The sequence below is a fragment of the Mchenga conophoros genome, linkage group LG7, assembly GCF_057382185.1.
Source record: "Mchenga conophoros isolate Kocher_MC1m ecotype Shallow Benthic linkage group LG7, M_conophoros_male_GT1.1, whole genome shotgun sequence".
Classification (NCBI taxonomy): Eukaryota; Metazoa; Chordata; class Actinopteri; order Cichliformes; family Cichlidae; genus Mchenga; species Mchenga conophoros.
In genome coordinates this window covers 2267492-2285858 of record NC_140532.1, presented here as the reverse complement: position 1 = coordinate 2285858, position 18367 = coordinate 2267492, and the positions used below count along the sequence as shown (strand labels likewise).

General features: G+C 42.9%; 1 protein-coding gene across 1 annotated transcript in view; it reads right to left on the bottom strand.

Moving 5' to 3' along the window:
• Positions 1-17873, bottom strand: part of cdh13 (cadherin 13, H-cadherin (heart)) — a 409102-nt gene extending 391229 nt beyond the window's left edge. The window contains exon 1 of the mRNA XM_085281498.1: positions 17639-17873. Coding sequence (XP_085137624.1) covers positions 17639-17683 — 45 coding nt within the window. The 5' untranslated portion in view covers positions 17684-17873. The remainder of the gene's footprint in view (positions 1-17638) is intronic.
• Positions 17874-18367: the final 494 nt, after the last annotated feature.

Below are 18367 nucleotides of genomic sequence, written 5' to 3'. Positions count from 1 at the left end.
CAAGGTGAGAGAAAAGGTGCCCTGGAAAAGCTCCTGAATGATGTTTGATGGTAGCACTTAATCTCTCCCTCTTTCTCCTGCTGCACACACCTACACACACCTACACACACCTACACACACACCAGACTCAACCTGTTCCCCAGTTGTCTGCTATTGCCAGCGACCAAAGGCAGGCCTTAATTCCCTCCAATCACAAGTACAAAGCCCAATCTCTCCACCCAGAGAGAGATTCAGCAGGATAAAAAAAGATTGCCTCAGACCATTCTCTCTCCACACTCACCACTCACCATAATAGCGCACATATAGCTACGTGTAAAATCCCTGAGCACTAGCCAACCAAAAAATGAGAAATAGAAGCCCGCCCACGCCTGCAACAACACATACGCACGGCCATTTATTGTTTGTCACTTTTCATATCCTTCCTTATTTACCCTGCCTGTAATGCAACGAAGTGAAAATTAAATCATGGAAAACAAGCCTGCACTTTATTTGTTATTTCTCTCTTCTGCTTTAAAGTTATTGAAAACTTGCTGTTGTCACCATTGTTTAGCACTCAGCCTAAGAGGGAAAAACACCATCCGGGGGTCTGTCTTCCAAATCCATTTTCCTCTTCCTGTCTCTTGTAGGCCAAGAAATCAGGTAGCTCGTGTGCAGGAAATGCAGGCGATGGAGCATTAGTTCCTCTAAGTGTATTGATAAAACTATCAAATGTCTTAAAATAATTAGTGGAAGATTCCGGCTGATGGTTCTGATTCAGCAGACATATTATTCTTTAAGCAGCTATTTCCTTGTGCAAAACATCATCAATCTGTTTTTTAACAAGCTGCAACTATCATAAATAAATCAAAAAATAAAAACAATTGATACCAAAGATTGACGTTAAAAATGACCGTATAATAATCAGAGCCAAAGAAGGCATCAAAATAATGAGCTCAGTCTCAACTTTTCAACTGTGCCGTGTTCAGTCAGCTTGCAGTGCCCTGGCTAACGCCTGCAAGCAGACAGATGATCTCGCCTGAATCCAAATCTCCTTCCAAATCTCTGCAGTCATAGCTGTAATATGATAATAAAAGGGCTGTTGAGAGAACACAATGGCTTCTATGAGAGCACGGCTGAGACTGTGATAATGATCGAGGAAAATGTTTGAAATCCTGCACGAGAGCCACATTCGTACACCGACGTTGTGTGCGGGAGATTTCGATTCTGGCATTTAGAGGTTTATGCTTGCCCGTATGAAGCCATAAAGGACAAGTCTGGCTCTGTAAACAAGGCCATTTCATTTCGTGCTATGGGAGCTCTCCCATATTGGGTAATGGATGGTTGCTGGGAAATCAAGGATCCCTGTTAGTCTGTGCAGATATGAAAAGATATAAAAGCAAAACATTGACTTGAAGCAGAAACTACACAAACCATTGGAATCAATCGAAATCATAAAAAAGGGCCACTTCCTGTCATTTCGGGTGATTCGTAAGTGGATAACAGACATGCAAAGGATTAATTTGACACTTAGTTTTATGGCCTGAAAGTTTAATGTTGCAAATCAATTCATGGTTTTCTATCATACACCAAACATTAAACAGACATAATCAACATGTAGTTAGAGAAGAGACGAGATAAGCAAAATTGAAGGCTCCATGGATAAACATGAGTTTATGAATGAAAAAGTACATGAATAAAGAGAACAGACATATTTAAAGCATCTGACTGTGTGCATGTATATATCTTATACATGTGTCCATGTGGCAGAGCAGTTTGTGCTATACTGTCTCCTGTACAGTGACTCATATGTTGGTGTGTCGATGTGCATGAAATTGAAAATTGCTTTACATCCTTTTCATTTTTCTAGCTTTAAACACTTTTCATTTTCTTCCCCCCAAAATCCATCACTCGGCTCTCATCTTCGTGTTTTTTTAATTCTACTGAAATATGATATCTCCTTTAATACATTTGTCATGCAAACATTTTACAGCAAAGATGTCTCAATAAAGTCGAATGTATTTGGACTCTGTGTATGGAAATAATACCAACACGCCAATCATTCAGTCATGCATGTGATTGATTTTGTGTGATTTCTAGACCCTCACAGCAAGTCTTGGTTTTTCGGGTTGTTTGGTTATGAGTGAGTGTTGTCCAAATGCTCCAGACACAAACAAGAGAGTAAAAAATATGATCTGATTAGACGAGAAACAGTCACAGGTGGAACGAGCTGAGGAATAAACAGGACAGAATATAGGTAGTTGCTTTGGAGACTACGATTTGTCATTCTATGCAGCAGCCTGTGAACACTCTCACCAAATAAATATTCATGACAAGTGGAAAGGGTCGTTCAGTCTCGTCCTCCCACTTCTGGAAAAAGCCTGGGTAAATCTCCACGTGAGAAATGACTCTGTCAGGACCCATTTCAAAGCCACAACTCAGCGACCCCGTCCACCCACAGTCCACACATGAACGCTGCCAAACAGGCTCCGTCTTCCATAATTCCGCTATATCTTTTTTTTTTACTTCAAACCTTTCTCGGCATTCACCACCTGCCTCACCTTACCATCCACCATCATTACCTGCACTCTCTAGTCTCTATAAGTCTCCTTCTCTCAGCTCCGCTCTTTATCTGTCTTTTCCACTTTGCATCTTTAACCACATTAAGGATAAAGAAGCTGGACAGATGGGTAATTTTGTGTGATGAATGTAAGGCAGCTCAATTGTGTTTATTTTTATTTCTTGTGTTTTTTGCACAGATGGGAATAAATTTTGTAACCAGAGAAAAATAATAAGAGAATATGAGAAAAGACCAGGCAAAGAAATCTGGAGCAACAACAGATGCAACATTTTTTAGAGAACTGGTGAAAGGTGGCCAAAAGTAAGTGTTTTCCCAGTAAGTATTGATAATATAAAGTCCAAAGTCAGAGATGATCAGAGCTTAAACATGGATGATCTTTAACTGATATCTCCGTCCCATCTCAACCCCAACCATTTGATGGCCGCCCCCCCTGAGCCTGATCCTCCCAGAGGTTTCTTCCTGTTAAAACTGAGCTTTTCCTTCCCACTGTCACCAAGTCCTGGCTCATAAAGGCTAATTGTTGTAGGGCTGGGTTTTGATTATTGATTAAAATCGATTCTAGCTTGGATAACATGATATCGGTTCATTAAAATCCTGAATCGATTTTTAAATATAAATTTATTTTTGCCCAAAATGCCAGAATCTCAGGTTAAACCTCACAAAATTTCTACAACCACCAAACAGCTAGAACAGTAAATGAGAGCAGGTACACGAAACCCAACGCACCCGAATCAGCGAGCTGTCGCCTTTCTCACCCGACGGCACGTACGCAGACACGCCGTCGGGGCTGAAAGCCGACAGCTCGCTGATTTTAAAGCATCGGCGGGTGATTTCCTCTGACTTTTGCTGTTTTGCTTCCACCACGATAAAAATCACACTTCATGTAGAGCTCTCTCTCTCTCGCTCTCTCTCTCTAAATTGATGATCAAACCCCACCCCTACTTATTACCAGTGTTGGGTAAGTTACTTTAAAATAGTAACTTAGTTACATTACTAGTTACTTCTATCAAAAGTAACTCAGTTACTTCAAGTTACTTGTTACTTTCAAAGTAACTAGTTACTAGGAAAAGTAACTTTGGTTTTACTCAGAATTGTGTTTTTAATATTGTGTTGCTTCCATAACTGGATACCAGCCAGTCTTCTAGCTTGCTTACTGGCCACAAGTGCTCTGTGCCACCTACCAACAGAGAAGAAAAATAATGTGCATGTTTCCACGAGAGAAATCCCACGCCTGGACCGTCGTTGACCGCCGCCATGATTCTAGCCTACGTCACAGCGTCATGTGCGCTTTTAACATCCAACACGAAAACTGCAGTTGTGGTGCTTTCGATTGTACTCGGAAATTCTGCCTTCCGAATAGGAAGATGAAGGTAACACTGCAGATGAGCTGCATACAGGGTCATCTGCTATAAAAACCCAGACCAGGAAAACCACCTTCATGTTTTTCTGTTTTATCCTCAGTTACTTTGACACAAAGGAATCGGCTGTGACGCTCACACCTTTGATAAAGTCTCACAAATGTCAGCTTTCTTTTTATAGAAAGGAAAATATAGATATGTACTGATAAGTGATCAGAATTATAATATTTCTCACTGTCTGAGGCAAAATTTCTCCGATTCAAATCGAATCGTGGATCGCAGCCCTAGATTGTTGGGTCTTCACCTCACAATATAAAGTGCCTTGAGGTGACTCGTGTTGTAGTTTGATGCTGTATAAATAACATTCAGCTGAACTGGCAGTGAGTGTTTTCTGTGAGATACAGAGTAACACAACGAGTGATATAGAGTAGCAACATCTACCACAGTGAGAACAATAATGAATGAAACAAGTTGATGGTGATGAGTCTGTAAATATCTGTATTCTTCACTGCTCCAGAAAAAGTTACCCTATTCTAGTTGTTCAACCAATTTCTTCGTCTTGCTTCTGGTGTGGCGTCAAATGCTTGAATCTACCTGATGTGTAAAAGAAATAAAATAAGTGTCTCTGTGTCCCACAGTGTCCACTCCAGCTGCCAGTTCCCAGAACACCACACAGGGAAACACTCGTCCAGAGACACTTATCAGCACATCCTACATCCAAACGTGTACACATGTGAATGTAGTCTACAACTCGTAACAAAATCGTCTGTGTCAAACAAATGTGGAATAGGTTTTGTTGGGTTTTTTCCTGTGATGGGAAAAAGAAAGGATTTCGTGTGTGACCCACATGCATGTGATACAAAGTCCTACGGATGCCCTTAGGCCTCTGTGAGGGCAATTAAAATCATGATGGAGCCAGAGTCTAACAAAGACACGTACAATGGGGCATAAATCAAAGATGTAGTGTTTTGGGGTGGAACAGAAAACTGGTCTGCATGCTTCGGAGGCCATTGCCAGCATCAGCCTGCATTGTAACATGAAAGTGTTCATTCTGTAGTTTGTAGCCAATTACTTTTGGTCAGCACATCACAGAAAATAAAATAAAATACGATATAGTGTCTCAATTTGGCAACTGCATGTTAATGTCTGCTCTCCCACACACTTATTACCACTTCTTAGTTAAGTCGAGTTACTTTCCAAGTTGAGCACGCAGCAGCAGGAGGAGAGTCCACCCACCCACCGCCAAAGCAAAGTGCTAATGCCTCTTCACATTCAGACGACGAGAGAGAATAAATTGTCTGAGCTTTTGATGTTGAGAGTTATCAAGGAGCACCTGTGGTGGAGTCAAACACTTGACATGTGCATTCGGTTTCTGGAATGTGTTTGATTGAATGTTTAGAAATAAAATGTTGTAATTATGAGCAATAAATATGATTGTGATGGCCAACACCTCTGTCTACAAGCTGCACGGTTATACAAAATCAAAGACATGTTTGAATTGATTTGTTTTGCAGGATAGTTTCTGATGAGCACATATTGGAGTGAAAAGGTGAATGTCGAGAGTTTCAGTTAAAGAATCAGAAATGATTTTCTGTCGATAGCATTCGAGTCTTCTCTGTTTCTCAATTGCAGCTGCTTTATTTCACTGATAGCTGACATCCAAATTAAAAGCTCAAAATGTAGCCTGCTGACTACAGTAAGTGGCCGGTGGTCACTGCTGCCTTCCAACATATATCTGTCAAGTGGGAGATGTTTTGGAGAAGTCTGCGTCTTTTTCTTGCACATCGTGGAAAAGGCGAGAGGACTGAGACACTAAGGTAAATATAATTCTACTTACAGGTTTTCATTAGCCTTCGGTAAAAACACTGAGAACCAGAGAATGATGCTGATCAAGATCACAAGCAACTCTACCAAATCTCCAAGGTTGCTATTAATATTTCAGCTTTTGTTAATCACTTAATATTAAACTTATAGATATTTTTAAGAGAAGAAAATCCAACCTTCCCAAAATAATAATAATAATACAGGGTGGGCCATTTATATGGATACGCCGCAATAACATGGGAATGGTTGGTGATACTAAAGTCCTGTTTGTGGCACATTAGTATATGTGAGGGGGCAAACTCCTCAAGATGGGCGGTGACCATGGTGGCCATTTAGAAGTCGGCCATCTTGGATACAACTTTTGTTTTTCCAACGGGAAGAGGGCCATGTGACACATCAAACTTATTGGTAATGTCACAAGAACAACAACGGTGTGCTTGGAGACTTTTTCATTTGATTCAATTTTATATGATGGATTATGCAGGAAAAAATAGAATTGGGCTGAAAGGTCTATCGCTTTATTACCTATTCAGGTTGTGTATCATGTTTTTTAAAAGTACTTTTGACAATAAGCAGTAAAGTAACAGGATTACTTTCTTGGAGAAGTAATCAGTAATTAATAAGTACTTACTATTTTCAAGTAATTTCACCAACACAGCAACTACTTAAACTACACGAGTGTCCTGAAGACATAAAGACCTGGATGATCTCTAATTTCCACCTAAATTCAGATAAAACTGAACCCCTAAAAATCTTAGAAATGTGCTGTCTAAGCAGATACTTGGTCTGGATGACCTGCAGTAACACTGTGAGGAACCTTGGAGATGTCCTTCAGTGTGCATATTAAGCATATATGTAGGACTGCTTCTCGAAGTTGTACATTATCTCTGAAATTAGAAACATCCTGATTCAGGGTGATGCTGGACAACTAGTTTATGCATTTATTGCTTCCAGGCTGGAAGATTATTATTCAGTGTTATTAGATTCTCCTACAAACTCTTTGAAAAGCCTTCAGTTGATCCAAAATGCTGCAGCGAGAGTCCTGACAGAGACTGGAAAGACGAAGCATATTGACTTCTATTCATTGGCTCCTTTTTAAATCCATATCAAATTTAATATCCTTCTCACATAGAAGATCTTGAATAATCAGGTCCCATCTTATCTTAAAGCCCTCATAGTACCATATCACCCCAACAGAGCACTTTTCTCTCATACTGCTGGCTTGTCTGTGGTTTCTAAGGTAGTTGAAAGTAGAAATGGGAGGCTTCCAGGCCCCTCTTCTGTGGAACCAGCTCCCAGTTTGGATTCAGGAGACACGCAGCCTCTCTACTTTTAAGATTAGGCTTAAAACTGTCTTTGTCAATAAAACGAATAATTAGGGCTGGATCAGGTGACCGTGAATCCTCCTTTAATTTTGTTGCAATAGACCTGGGCTGCTGAGGGTTTCCCATTACACGCTGACCGTCCTGTCTCGCTCCCTTCACCCTAAAAAAGATCGTTGCGGATGCTGCCTCTCCCTGAGCCTGGTCCTGTAGGAGGTTTCTTCCCACTGCCACCAAGTGCATGCTCATTGTTGTGATTTTTCTTTACCTTCTCCTTGATGGGACTGTTATTGTGATTTAGGGCCAATAAAAAAACTGAAATAAAGCTGAGCTGAACTTAGAAAAGTTTAAATACTGGAGGCATCATAGCACAGTCAACCAAAATGATCAATTTGTTGTATACTGCAGTAAATGTGTCTCTCACTGAACATCTTTATATGTGTTATGTACATGTTTCTGTCAGTGAGCAAGACTATGCAGAAGAATATCATCAAACAGTGCTATGTTAATTCAAGCCAATTTACAAGTCAAATCCAGGCATTTGTTTGAATCTATTTTCATACAAATTAGGTCAAATTGTATAAACAATCTGATCACTGATACAAAAATAAATCTCACATAATACAACACTGGAAAAAAAACTTGTATTCACATTATAAAATAAACTAAAACCTTCCCTCTGAGATTTCAGGCCACACTGACTTGACAGCCTCACACAGTTCATGCAGATTTGTCAGTCGTACATCCGTGATCTCCTGTTGCACCACATCCCAGACGCACTCTGATTGTGGAGCTCATTATCATGTTGTCATGATCATCTCAAACTGGTAAAGAAATCTGTTTTTTAGATGGTTTATTCAGCTGAAAGTAGCCATTAGCAGATGGGTGCACTGTGGTCATACAAGAGAGGTCACGGTCAGCGACAGTACTGAGGTAGGCTGCGGCATTTAAACGATGACAAAAAGTCGCCTAATATCGGCGAGCCCATGGAAGTCGAGGCGTGCCACGTCGTGTGGTCTCCTTCAAGTTTTGACATGTTGTGTGTTCAGGAATGCGCTTGTGCATTTCTTGGTTGTAGTAATTCGTTATCTGAGATACCGCTGCCCTCCTATCAGCTAAAACAGCCATTCAACTCTGAGCTCTGAGATCAAACAAGGTATTTCAATCCTCACTGTATATTTTTACTTTTAGAGAACTCTCTAGAAGCCCTCGAGATTGTTATGTGGGAAAATCCCAGTAGATCAGCAGTTTCTACAATACTCAGACCCACCTGGCACCAACAACTATGTCATGTTCACAGTTACTTAAATAACTTTTTCCTCATTGTGAAGCTCTTGAACCGCAGGTCATCTTAACCACGTCTACATGCCCAAATGATGCCGTGTTATTGGCTGACTACACGTATGTGTTAATGAACAGACCAGCAGGTGTATGTGAAAATGGGAATCTAAACTGAGATAAATCATGATCTCTGTCCAAAACTATAAACAATACAATATAGACAAACTTGCATGTGTATACTGAGAATTCAAATTTTTGAGTTAAAACTTTAAACTCTGAAATCTTTCTCTGAAATTGTGCTGAATGATTCCTGTTTAACTCCACCGAAAATGTTGAGATTGTTTTTCAGAGAAGACTTCAGTTATTGCTGTAAGCACTCGGAGTAGGTTACTTTGAAATACTGCTCTGGAATTACATATAATGGTTACATTGTTGCCATTTTCAGAGGCACAGAATTCATTGATAAACTGTTTAATGGTCAGATGCAGTCTGTTCTCTGTCTCACCATCTAAATCGAGATGTTTTCGCTGTAATTTTAGTAACTTTTGATTCTCTTTAGGAATATGAGGCTAACGGCTTCACAGGGCTGAAAAATAAATAAATGAATCAATTTGAGAAATCAGAAAAACTTTAGGTGTGGCCAAATTTGCAATGCTATGTTGGGGTTCAAGTATAGAGCTGAACCATTGTGCGATCTTCCTAAATTGTGCTACATAATTATTATAGGTTTGGATTTTAATGCATAATATTATTATTTTATTTAAACAAATGTGCATCTGTCATTTCTTGTTTTTAGGATTTCGACGTTACTTTAAAATGTGATGTTTCCTACAGTATCAGATAGAACAGCGAGTTTTAACAACAGCCATGTTTCTTATCTCTCAAAAACACAAATAAAAAAAATACTCCAGTTGCCATGTGTGGACACATTCTAGCTTCGCTAAAAAGGACACTCTCCTCCCTACTGTGGCTCCATTAGAAATAATTATCCCCAATCGATCTGCCAGTCCCTCTGTGGAGCAGGAACATGAGCTTGTCTCAGCTTTAACAGCCTTCAAATGTCTGTCAACTGTGTGTGTGTGCATTAGTATATGCTCGCCCAATCCTGCTCTATGCAGAGCTTTGTTTGACTTGTGACAGCTTCCTCCAGGTTCTCTAATTCTGCAGGTAGCTTGTCCCAGTGCTGCAGCAGAGCATGTCTCCTAGTGGGAGTCTAGGAAAGGTAGAAAAGCCCTTTCTGAGCAGGTCAACCACAGGGGGGACTGTAATAGTAAATGCGCTGATAACCGACCACCTGGTGTGACTCTACTGCGGCGTGAAAAACCAAGCCGTCACTACGAGGGCCACCGCAGCGGAAAATTGTGTCCAGTAAAGCGTACGAGGTGGGGAGAGGATGTGACAGTGAAGACATGCAATCCTAATGAAAATCAAATCCAGTCAGCTCGCTCGTGGCAGAAAGCCTATAGCACACACTGCATCTCCCCTATAGTTGATAAGAGGGGTGAAGCTGAGATAATGAAAGGGGCGGCAGCCAACCCCGCGTCATATCACTGTTGTCAGGTGAAAAGTTTGGATCTCAAGACTGTAATCCTTCCCTGTGGTGAAAAACAATCAGCTTTAATGACAAGCGTGCAGTTTGCAGTTGTTTGAATTAGTTACAGCGTGAGTGTGAAGAGGTGGAAACGGTATCTGGATGGAAATCTCTGCACTCGCCTCGCCAGACCGCAGCCAAAGCCACAGTTTCATCTTTACCTTCATTACTGCTGCCTCAGCCATCCCATGAGGATCACAGCACAGCCGACAACACCAAAAGCCCTTAAGTGTACTTGCGAATAGCTATCTATGCACTTATGCAGATGGATCGCTCCGTGCCCTAAACTCTATGTTTTAATTACTTTGGGTCTGGAAGACAAACTCCTGCATGGATCTCCCCAAACAAGAACTGGCTGAGGCGGTCTGAGATCACCTTGAAAGAGTCTCTTCAGATCATAAAACATGGGCGATAAGTATCACGAAAGCAAATAATCGCTTCAAAATTAGGGTGATAGGTCAGGAAGTAGTGGGAACACTGATTCTAGCATCAGTACAAGGAAAGAAGGTTCACGCTAGAGTAAAGTTTTAGGTTTCTGATTGCTACGGCATCGTGTTAAAAAGGACCTTATGAACTGAGAATCCTTTGAGATGAAGAAAGCTTTGTGAAGATGTAAATCTGCAGTGCACTGAAAGTGTCACATAGAGCAGCTTGCAGCGTTTCCTGGCCTACATATTGTGCAAACTTTGAATTTTGATAGATCACAAGGACAAACCTTAAAGGGAGATCACATATCTTCAAAATATAATAAAACCAGAACCTAATGTTGTGACGAACAGGGTTGTTACCAGTCCACTGGCACTCCTCTTTCCTTTTCTTTCCACTCGATTCTTTTTGCCCCATCATTTAATTCATTTGTAAGCTCAAAGCCTTGGACCTGCCTGCATTAATATGAGATAAACCTGTGAATAGAGCGCGACATTAATTGTGTCTAAAGGAATTCAACTGAGGTGGCAGCCCCCTCTGTCAGTGGCAGGCAAAAGTTGGCTCTCTCTCGTTCCCCCACATGCTGACATCAAAAGCAATAAGTGGGAAGAGCTATTCTAATTGCCTTGAAGCGACCTGCCTGCGTAGGCACCAATATAGTGCTTTGTGTGCTCACTTCAAATGAGTCCTCGAATCCCTGTCTTTTTCTTGACAGGCAAGTTCAGGGGTTTAAACGGCCTCTCTACCTTTGCAAAAAGCACTCTTACCATACCAGCATCCATCTATAGGAAAACATCTCACAAAAACAAATGTACACACCTACACAGTCACACCTGCAGTTTAAACACTAAGTGGATCTAAGTGGCAATTACCCCTGACGTTTGTTCGAAGGATATCTGGCATTTTGTTGCCATCTAGGCAGCAGGGGTGGTACTGCATGCATCAGACCCACCTGATGCCTCCTGAATCACTGAGTTAGGGATAAAACAGCGTGAGGGCCAACAGACGATGCAAAAACCATCCTGGTGTCTACCTACCAAGTGAAAAGGAGACTAGAGATATTTTCAGAACAGAAAAACGGGGAGCAGCATAGGTGCAAGTGGGATGATGAACAAAAAAAAATCTACCTATTTTTGTTCGCAGCAAAGCCAAAAAAAGGATGAAGCGAATAAGCTGCTATCATTTCCGTTTAACAGCAGAGAGGGATTTGATTACTTCAAAGACCTTTGCTGAACACAGAACGAAGTGAAAACCCAGAGTCGTGTTGGGAGAGAATGAAAAAGTAGGGCTGATGCCTTCAAACAATCTCATCGTGCTCCAAGTGGAGCATTAGAGAGTCAGTCTCCACTGCTGCTTTAAGAACAATGTTAAAGTCAAGGTGATAATACATCCTGTACTATTATCCAGCTTTAACACCACGTACAGCCTTTTTGGCTGCTTTGATCAAATCAACACAAAAATTACTCTTTCAAAATGTGTCTGCAAAGAGTCGAATTATATTTGAGACAATCAGAGCAGATAAAGCAGTAAAAAGTCAACGAGACCAAGCTCATCTCATTGCACTAGTATGACTGTACAGGACACAGCCAGGGAGAGCCTCACCGATGATAACGTCATGAACAATATTATAATGAATCAGGACCAACACAAATCAATCAGTTCTGTCTTATTACTGCATCACCAGACTGTGTTTAAATATAGTGTCAAAGCTGGGACCACTTCACTAACTCATCTCACATATATACACGTACAGGCACGCTGCAATGCAAAGGTGATGAGCCAATCAACACCTCTTTATCCATGTGAACTCTATACTGGTTCACATGAGAGTTCAGAGCTCTCCTTCTCTGCTATTGCACCATGTTGCTAATTCTGCTCTGCTGTAGTTGCCAGCAGACGAATCCATAGGGGACAGTGCAAGGTAAGCATATGGTAGGCTGTGCATCGCATACTTATGAACGCCTGTTCATCTATTTTTAAAGACCTCCTTAAAATTTAGTTAAAAAAAATATCTATAAATCTTGCTAAAGGCAAGAACTGGTGCTCATCTCATTTCTGATCATTTCAACCAAATATGGGAGCGAGATAACTAAAATCTGCTTTTGTTTTGAAAATGCAAACAGGAACACCAAGAGTTGTGTGTCCTTCCTTCGTATCTACTACAGTGAACCATTTTAGCTAACTGGTGACTCGCGCCACACTGTTGTAGCTGGAAACTCCACCTACAGAAACATCAGCAGGGAGCAGCTCGCCTAAAAGATCAAGTGCAGCTGGCAAACCTCAATCACCACTTTGACCCTGTGGCTGTGACTAACGACACAGTCAGTGATGAAAAGCCAGCTTTTTAATGACCTGTGGCCTCGTGTTGCACATGACTCGTGAATGGTCTGCAACGCGTCTCTTAGTTGAACTAAATAGAAAGTGCATGGCAGCAGCAAAGGCTAATGCAACTCACTGTATCATCATCTGCTACTATTATCTGTAAAACTACTCTTGTGGAAGAAACAGGACCCCGCTGTACCAGCCTCTTACATGAATACACCCACTGTGCTGCTGGCAGCTTCACACACTTTGAGAGGAGTCATCGCAATCATGCTGAAAAAAGAAACTCGCTCTCCTTGCCAAACATAGACCCATGCTTGTGCTTTTGTGTGTGTGTGTGTGTGTGTGTGTGTGTGTGTGTGTGTGTGTGTGTGAGAGAGACGGAGCGGGTGAATAGCTCCTGAATATCTGTAACGTGTTGCACAGAGTTTGCTAAAGCTGATAGTGGACGACGAGGGGGGCGTGGCATGACCATCTCACTTTCTCTGACACTTGAGATTTTGAATGTGGCGTCAGGGGCACGGCTGCTTTGCTCTCATCAGTTATCTGGACCTGGGTATCTGTATAGCTCTTTGTCTGTCAGCCGCTTTATCTTTGTGCTCGTTCATCTGCTTGTCTGACAGGGGAGAACAAACTGTGATGGAAGCTTGATCAACTGGAAGGACGACGTTAAACTGCACCGCTATGTCCTTCACACATGGTTACTGAGGCCTTTTGTGCATGTGTGTATGTTTGTGTTAGTCTTTTGCTTGACTCACAAACGCACCATTAATCCTCTGTCCTAGAACGCGACATTTTCCTTTTTTTCTCTCCCACTTGGCACATTTCGTGATTACACTACACAACGTCCACTGGCGTTTTGCATAATTAGGCCACTTATATCAAATGCAGGCAGATTCTAATGGAGCGCTAAGGGGACATATTTACTTTAATTACTACCCTCGCTATCTCTGCACTTCATCCTCCCTTGCTTCGACCTCCTCTAACCCACTCCCTTCCTGCAGCGAGTGCAGTGGCAACGTCGAGGGAAAGAAGATTGAAGAAGACTGTTTTTGCCTCAAAGGTCACACTCTCTCCTCATTGGAGTTAAGATAGCATTTGACCTTACAGCCCATTACAGAGCATGTTGCTCGACCACAGTCTCAAGGGAACAAACGGAATAAACGGATAAATAAAAACTCGGAGTCTCCCATTACAAGGAAAGAGTGTGAACAGGTGTGTGTTTGGAGTTGTGCGATTGTGGGTCAGGTGTACGGGCACATGTGAGTGTTTTATTTACAGGAAGCTTTTAGAGTTTTCTGTCAATAACAGCAGAGTCTGAAAAAAATCTCCAAAGAGCACTCTAACACCACACACCACGCTTGGCTGCGTGCTTCCACCCAGGAAAGAGCATAGATAAGTACAATGTGAAGGAGAATGAAACCTCAAAGCCCCACACTAGAAAGCCTATTTACCAGCTGATTGTTAGAACCACAGTAACACCAGGGTACATTTAGACAGCAGAGTCTAGATTGCTATTGGACTGCTTTCACTTGAACCATTTCATGCTCCTTTTATTCGGGCTGTTTGTCTGCCTCTGTAGGCTGCTAAGATTGCAAACTTCTCTGCAATTTCTCTTAACTCTAACCCTTTATTTTGGCAGCACGGCTGTGGGAGATGAAACCCGACGGCGCCGTGAGAAGAGATGAGGGAAGAATGAGAAGAGAGCAGGGAAGTGTGAGGAAGGGCGAAGACCACGAAATGAAAAGAAAGAAACCACCCTGCCTTAATGACTGGCATCATTAGACTTTGTGACTTGTCATCCTTTCGTTCTTTAACTAGACTCCATCATAAAAAGTCCATCACTGAAACAGCACTTAGTAGCAGAGGGGTGCCAGGTCTGAAAAGACACTCCACATAAGAAACCTTGAGTGAGGAAAGAGATCTTAGCTGGAGGTCTCCTTTTGAAAGGATAGTTGATTGTAACCAGTGATGGACGTGACGGGCTCCATCTGTACAGTCCATAAAGAGGAAAGCACACTAAAGTGCACAGGCGACACACTGCATATTTAATCCCTGGATAACTGAAAACGAACCCTGGTGTTGTATATGATTAAAAAGGACTCGAGCTAGAAACAGAAACATTCTAGAAATGACAATACTGCGACGAGATGCACACCTGCTGCTGCGCTCCTGAATTATAAATCGCACCAGCATACCAGAAATGGCAGTGGCCTCTATTTTTGATCATGCTAGATCAATGACCCGCCTCCAGGACTGAGTGTCTGCGAGAGACGGAAGAGATAAAAGAATAAAATGCGAGCGTGTGTGTCAACTCTCCCAGTGTGTATGTGTGTGTTTGTATGTGTCACAGTGAAGGTCAGCCCCATCTATGAGTAACAGGAGACCGTGGCAAGCCGCTGCCTTCAGCTGCACACTTTAAACATTTTTACTGGGGACCGTGACCTCCCCCTTTCCTCTCCGTCTCTCTCGGTGCCGGCGGCAGCTTAAACAGGAACGTTAACAGTCCGTTGGTCACCGCAGCCGTAAACGTCCACGACGTGCCCAGGTGCCAACCCAGGAATTTAAACTGTAGTAAAACCGTCTTCATCTACGGGTGAGAGGCGAGAAAACAGCACAGGGCAGTTTGAGAAAATAAATGGTGGATAAAGTTTGGTTAATCAGCTAGTTTGATGGGGTGGGGGGGGATTCGATGGAGGAAGACAAGGAGGAGAAATCAAAGTGGGAATGGGTGGGGGATCGTTGCACCTGCACCTCTCAGCTGTGCTGCGCCTATTCTGAATCACTGCTCCACCGGGAGAGACTGCTTAGCGTTCGATCTGGAAAACAGGGATTTATTACCAAAGAGGGGGCTACTAGTGCAACGTGTGCGTATATCTGCATATCTGTGTGAGGGGGTGGTGGGTGGGTGCAGCAGCTTACTGTGGAGATGAGTTTGGCTCCCACCTGTCTGACAATCTCTAAAAAAGAAAAGCTAGTTTGAGCCTACACGCTGCAATACGTGTTATTCTGCAAGACAGAAAGGGAAGTTTGTGAATATATATTTATTCATCTGGATGATGAGTCAAGTAGAACGACTGTGTAACTCACATTTTGCATAAAAAGCTGTTTGGTTTGTTTTCGGCCAGACTGGGAAGAAAATCGCTGGAGGCGACAGTACTGTCATATGTGTTTTTTTTCACTGGTTTGCATTAGTCAGTGTGGATTCACACCTTGAATGATTTATATTTTGGGAATTCCAAGACCTTAGCTGTCAGTGATGACAGGACAGCCACAGCACAAAGATTCAGATTTTAACATAAATATTTGTCCATCAGCTGCAGAGGCTAAAGGAAAGCCCAAAGCACGTTTAAAGGTTTTTGGAATCACAAATTTTAAAAATTACTCAGTACTGAAGACATTTTATAAGACTCTCCATTATGTTTTCCAGGGCGAGTAAGTGAATCTACGCCTTCTCACAAAGATGAAAAACATATGCGTGTGAATAAGACGCAGCATACACGTGCAAGAGAGGCCAGGTCCTAATCAATAAAACAGGGAGTTAAATAATTTCTCTGTCGACACTATTAACCTGAATCTCAGCAGATAAGCAAATTGAACTACAATGTAGAAATGGCTTATCCAATTAAAAGGGAATATAATGCACAGCAGGAAGTGTGCACTAAACCTGCACGGGTCAAACAAGAAATACCACAAGAGCTGTGCTGCCTCTCAATACTGAGATGAGGGCGAGCAAGAGACACACAGGATGAGAGGAGCGAGAGAAGCAGCACAGCACAGTTTCCCAAATGAGCTGTTTGCCTGGCACGCTTCGGGGCTCTCGCATTGTTGCTGTGTTTAGAAATAGTCTCAGCTAGGATGCTTTAAAAATTAGCTGCCGCTTAAACCTTTGCAGCATGCCACACGAATAGAGCCTGACATCGCACAGTGACTATTTCAAAGGAAACTTGTTATGATCTTCAAGAGGGATGTATGAATATGCATCAGCAAGAGAAGGTCAGAGATCAAGGCTGGAAAGAGGCGTTTGTGCACCTGGATCCGTCCTTGCTCGAGTTCACAAAGGTGGATGAAAATACGGCGAAAGTGACATAAAAGGAAGGTTCGGCATCCTTGGTGCAGAAATCCTGCTCTAAAGATTTGACTGGTATTAACAGCTGTTCCGAGTTACCGCTCCCTCTCTTCATATTAAAGTCAGATCAAACGGACGAGTGGCTCTATCACAGTGGGAATTAAGGCTTTATTAAATATCTCAAGGGAGCCCACGTCTGCAGAGACCAGTGGACTTGAGTAAAAATACCCAACACAGCAGAGCGGCCAAGTTAGTTCACTGCCCCTCTTTCTGTGTCTCTGACACCCCCCCGCTGCCTTTCCCCCTTTCCCCTCCTCTCCTCTTCTCCATGCTCCTGTGTGTGCTCCTCGCTCACACACTCACACCCTCACAAGCCCAAAGAAACGCTCAAGTTGGTGGCTGAGCGGAATATAGATGCGACTGGAGACAAGAGCTGGTGCCGTGATTTGCACATAGACAGAGGATACACACCCTGCGCTCTGCTTCAGTCTTCTTCCATCTTCAGTTTCTCTCCTTCCCATGTTTTCTCTTTCTCTGGACAAAATGTGAAAGTCATTGCTAAAGTGAACGAACCCCGCGCACACTGCCAGACCCTCGATATCCTCTGCCCCAAACTCGGAGCCCTAAATGACAGTCAGACGCGCGCAAGAAGGGCTAAACGGGAATAAACTTGCACGGATGGACCTGGCTGTGCAGGTGATGTATCGTGTGCCATTTCCAGACCCGGGACAAACTTGACAACACATATGTTTGCGCCATTAACACACAAGGGTAGCCCGGGTGAGACCAGGCGGAAGACCAGAATAAAAAGAGCGTGGGATCGCTCCCAGTCTCAGCGAAATAGTCCCCAAATCCCTCACACACGCGCACACATCTCGTCTGTCTTACCTGGTGGAGGAGAAAAGCCAAGAGAACGCAGACTCCAATCTCCATGGTCGGTAAAATTTCTCTGGGTGCGAAACACAAACAGCTTCAAGACAGGGCGATAGAGACTCTGTGAGCTGTGTTCATAATTCCACTGTCCAACCGCCGGAGAGAGAGGAAAGCCTTTCGCCGTGAGCCGCCAGCTGCCAACTTCCTCCAAATATAACTGCAGTCTGATCAGCACAGTGCTGGATAGTGAAGGCGAGACCACGACCAATAGATTTATGAGCAGGACAGAGACGGGGGGGAAGCGGAGAGGGGAGTGGTGGGGGATGAGGCGGGGAGTTCGTCGCGATCCAAGCAGCGGGTCAGCGTCGACACCCGGTTCGTTTGTGGAGTTTTCGGCAGGTGCAGCCGCAGGTTTCGAGGATTCATCAACATGACGCGTATCGCGCCGTTTCAGTTTTCACACGCGACAGGTTTATGCCCCCGATAGTGTCTGTAATTCACCCTCTTTTCAAGATTATTTACGGTGTCTGTCATCAGTGTCAGTGGCGCACGGGAAGCCTCTATTACCCACGAAGCCGCACCACTGCGATGGTGCCTGAGAGAAAAACTTCAGTAATGAAACATTTTAAACCCAAACTAGAAACACGAGCCGCGACCAAAGAGGCTTAAACATGAATCATTCACTCGGCCTTTAATAGCTTCCTTTAGAATCAGAATCAGAATCAGAATGGGTTTATTGCCAGA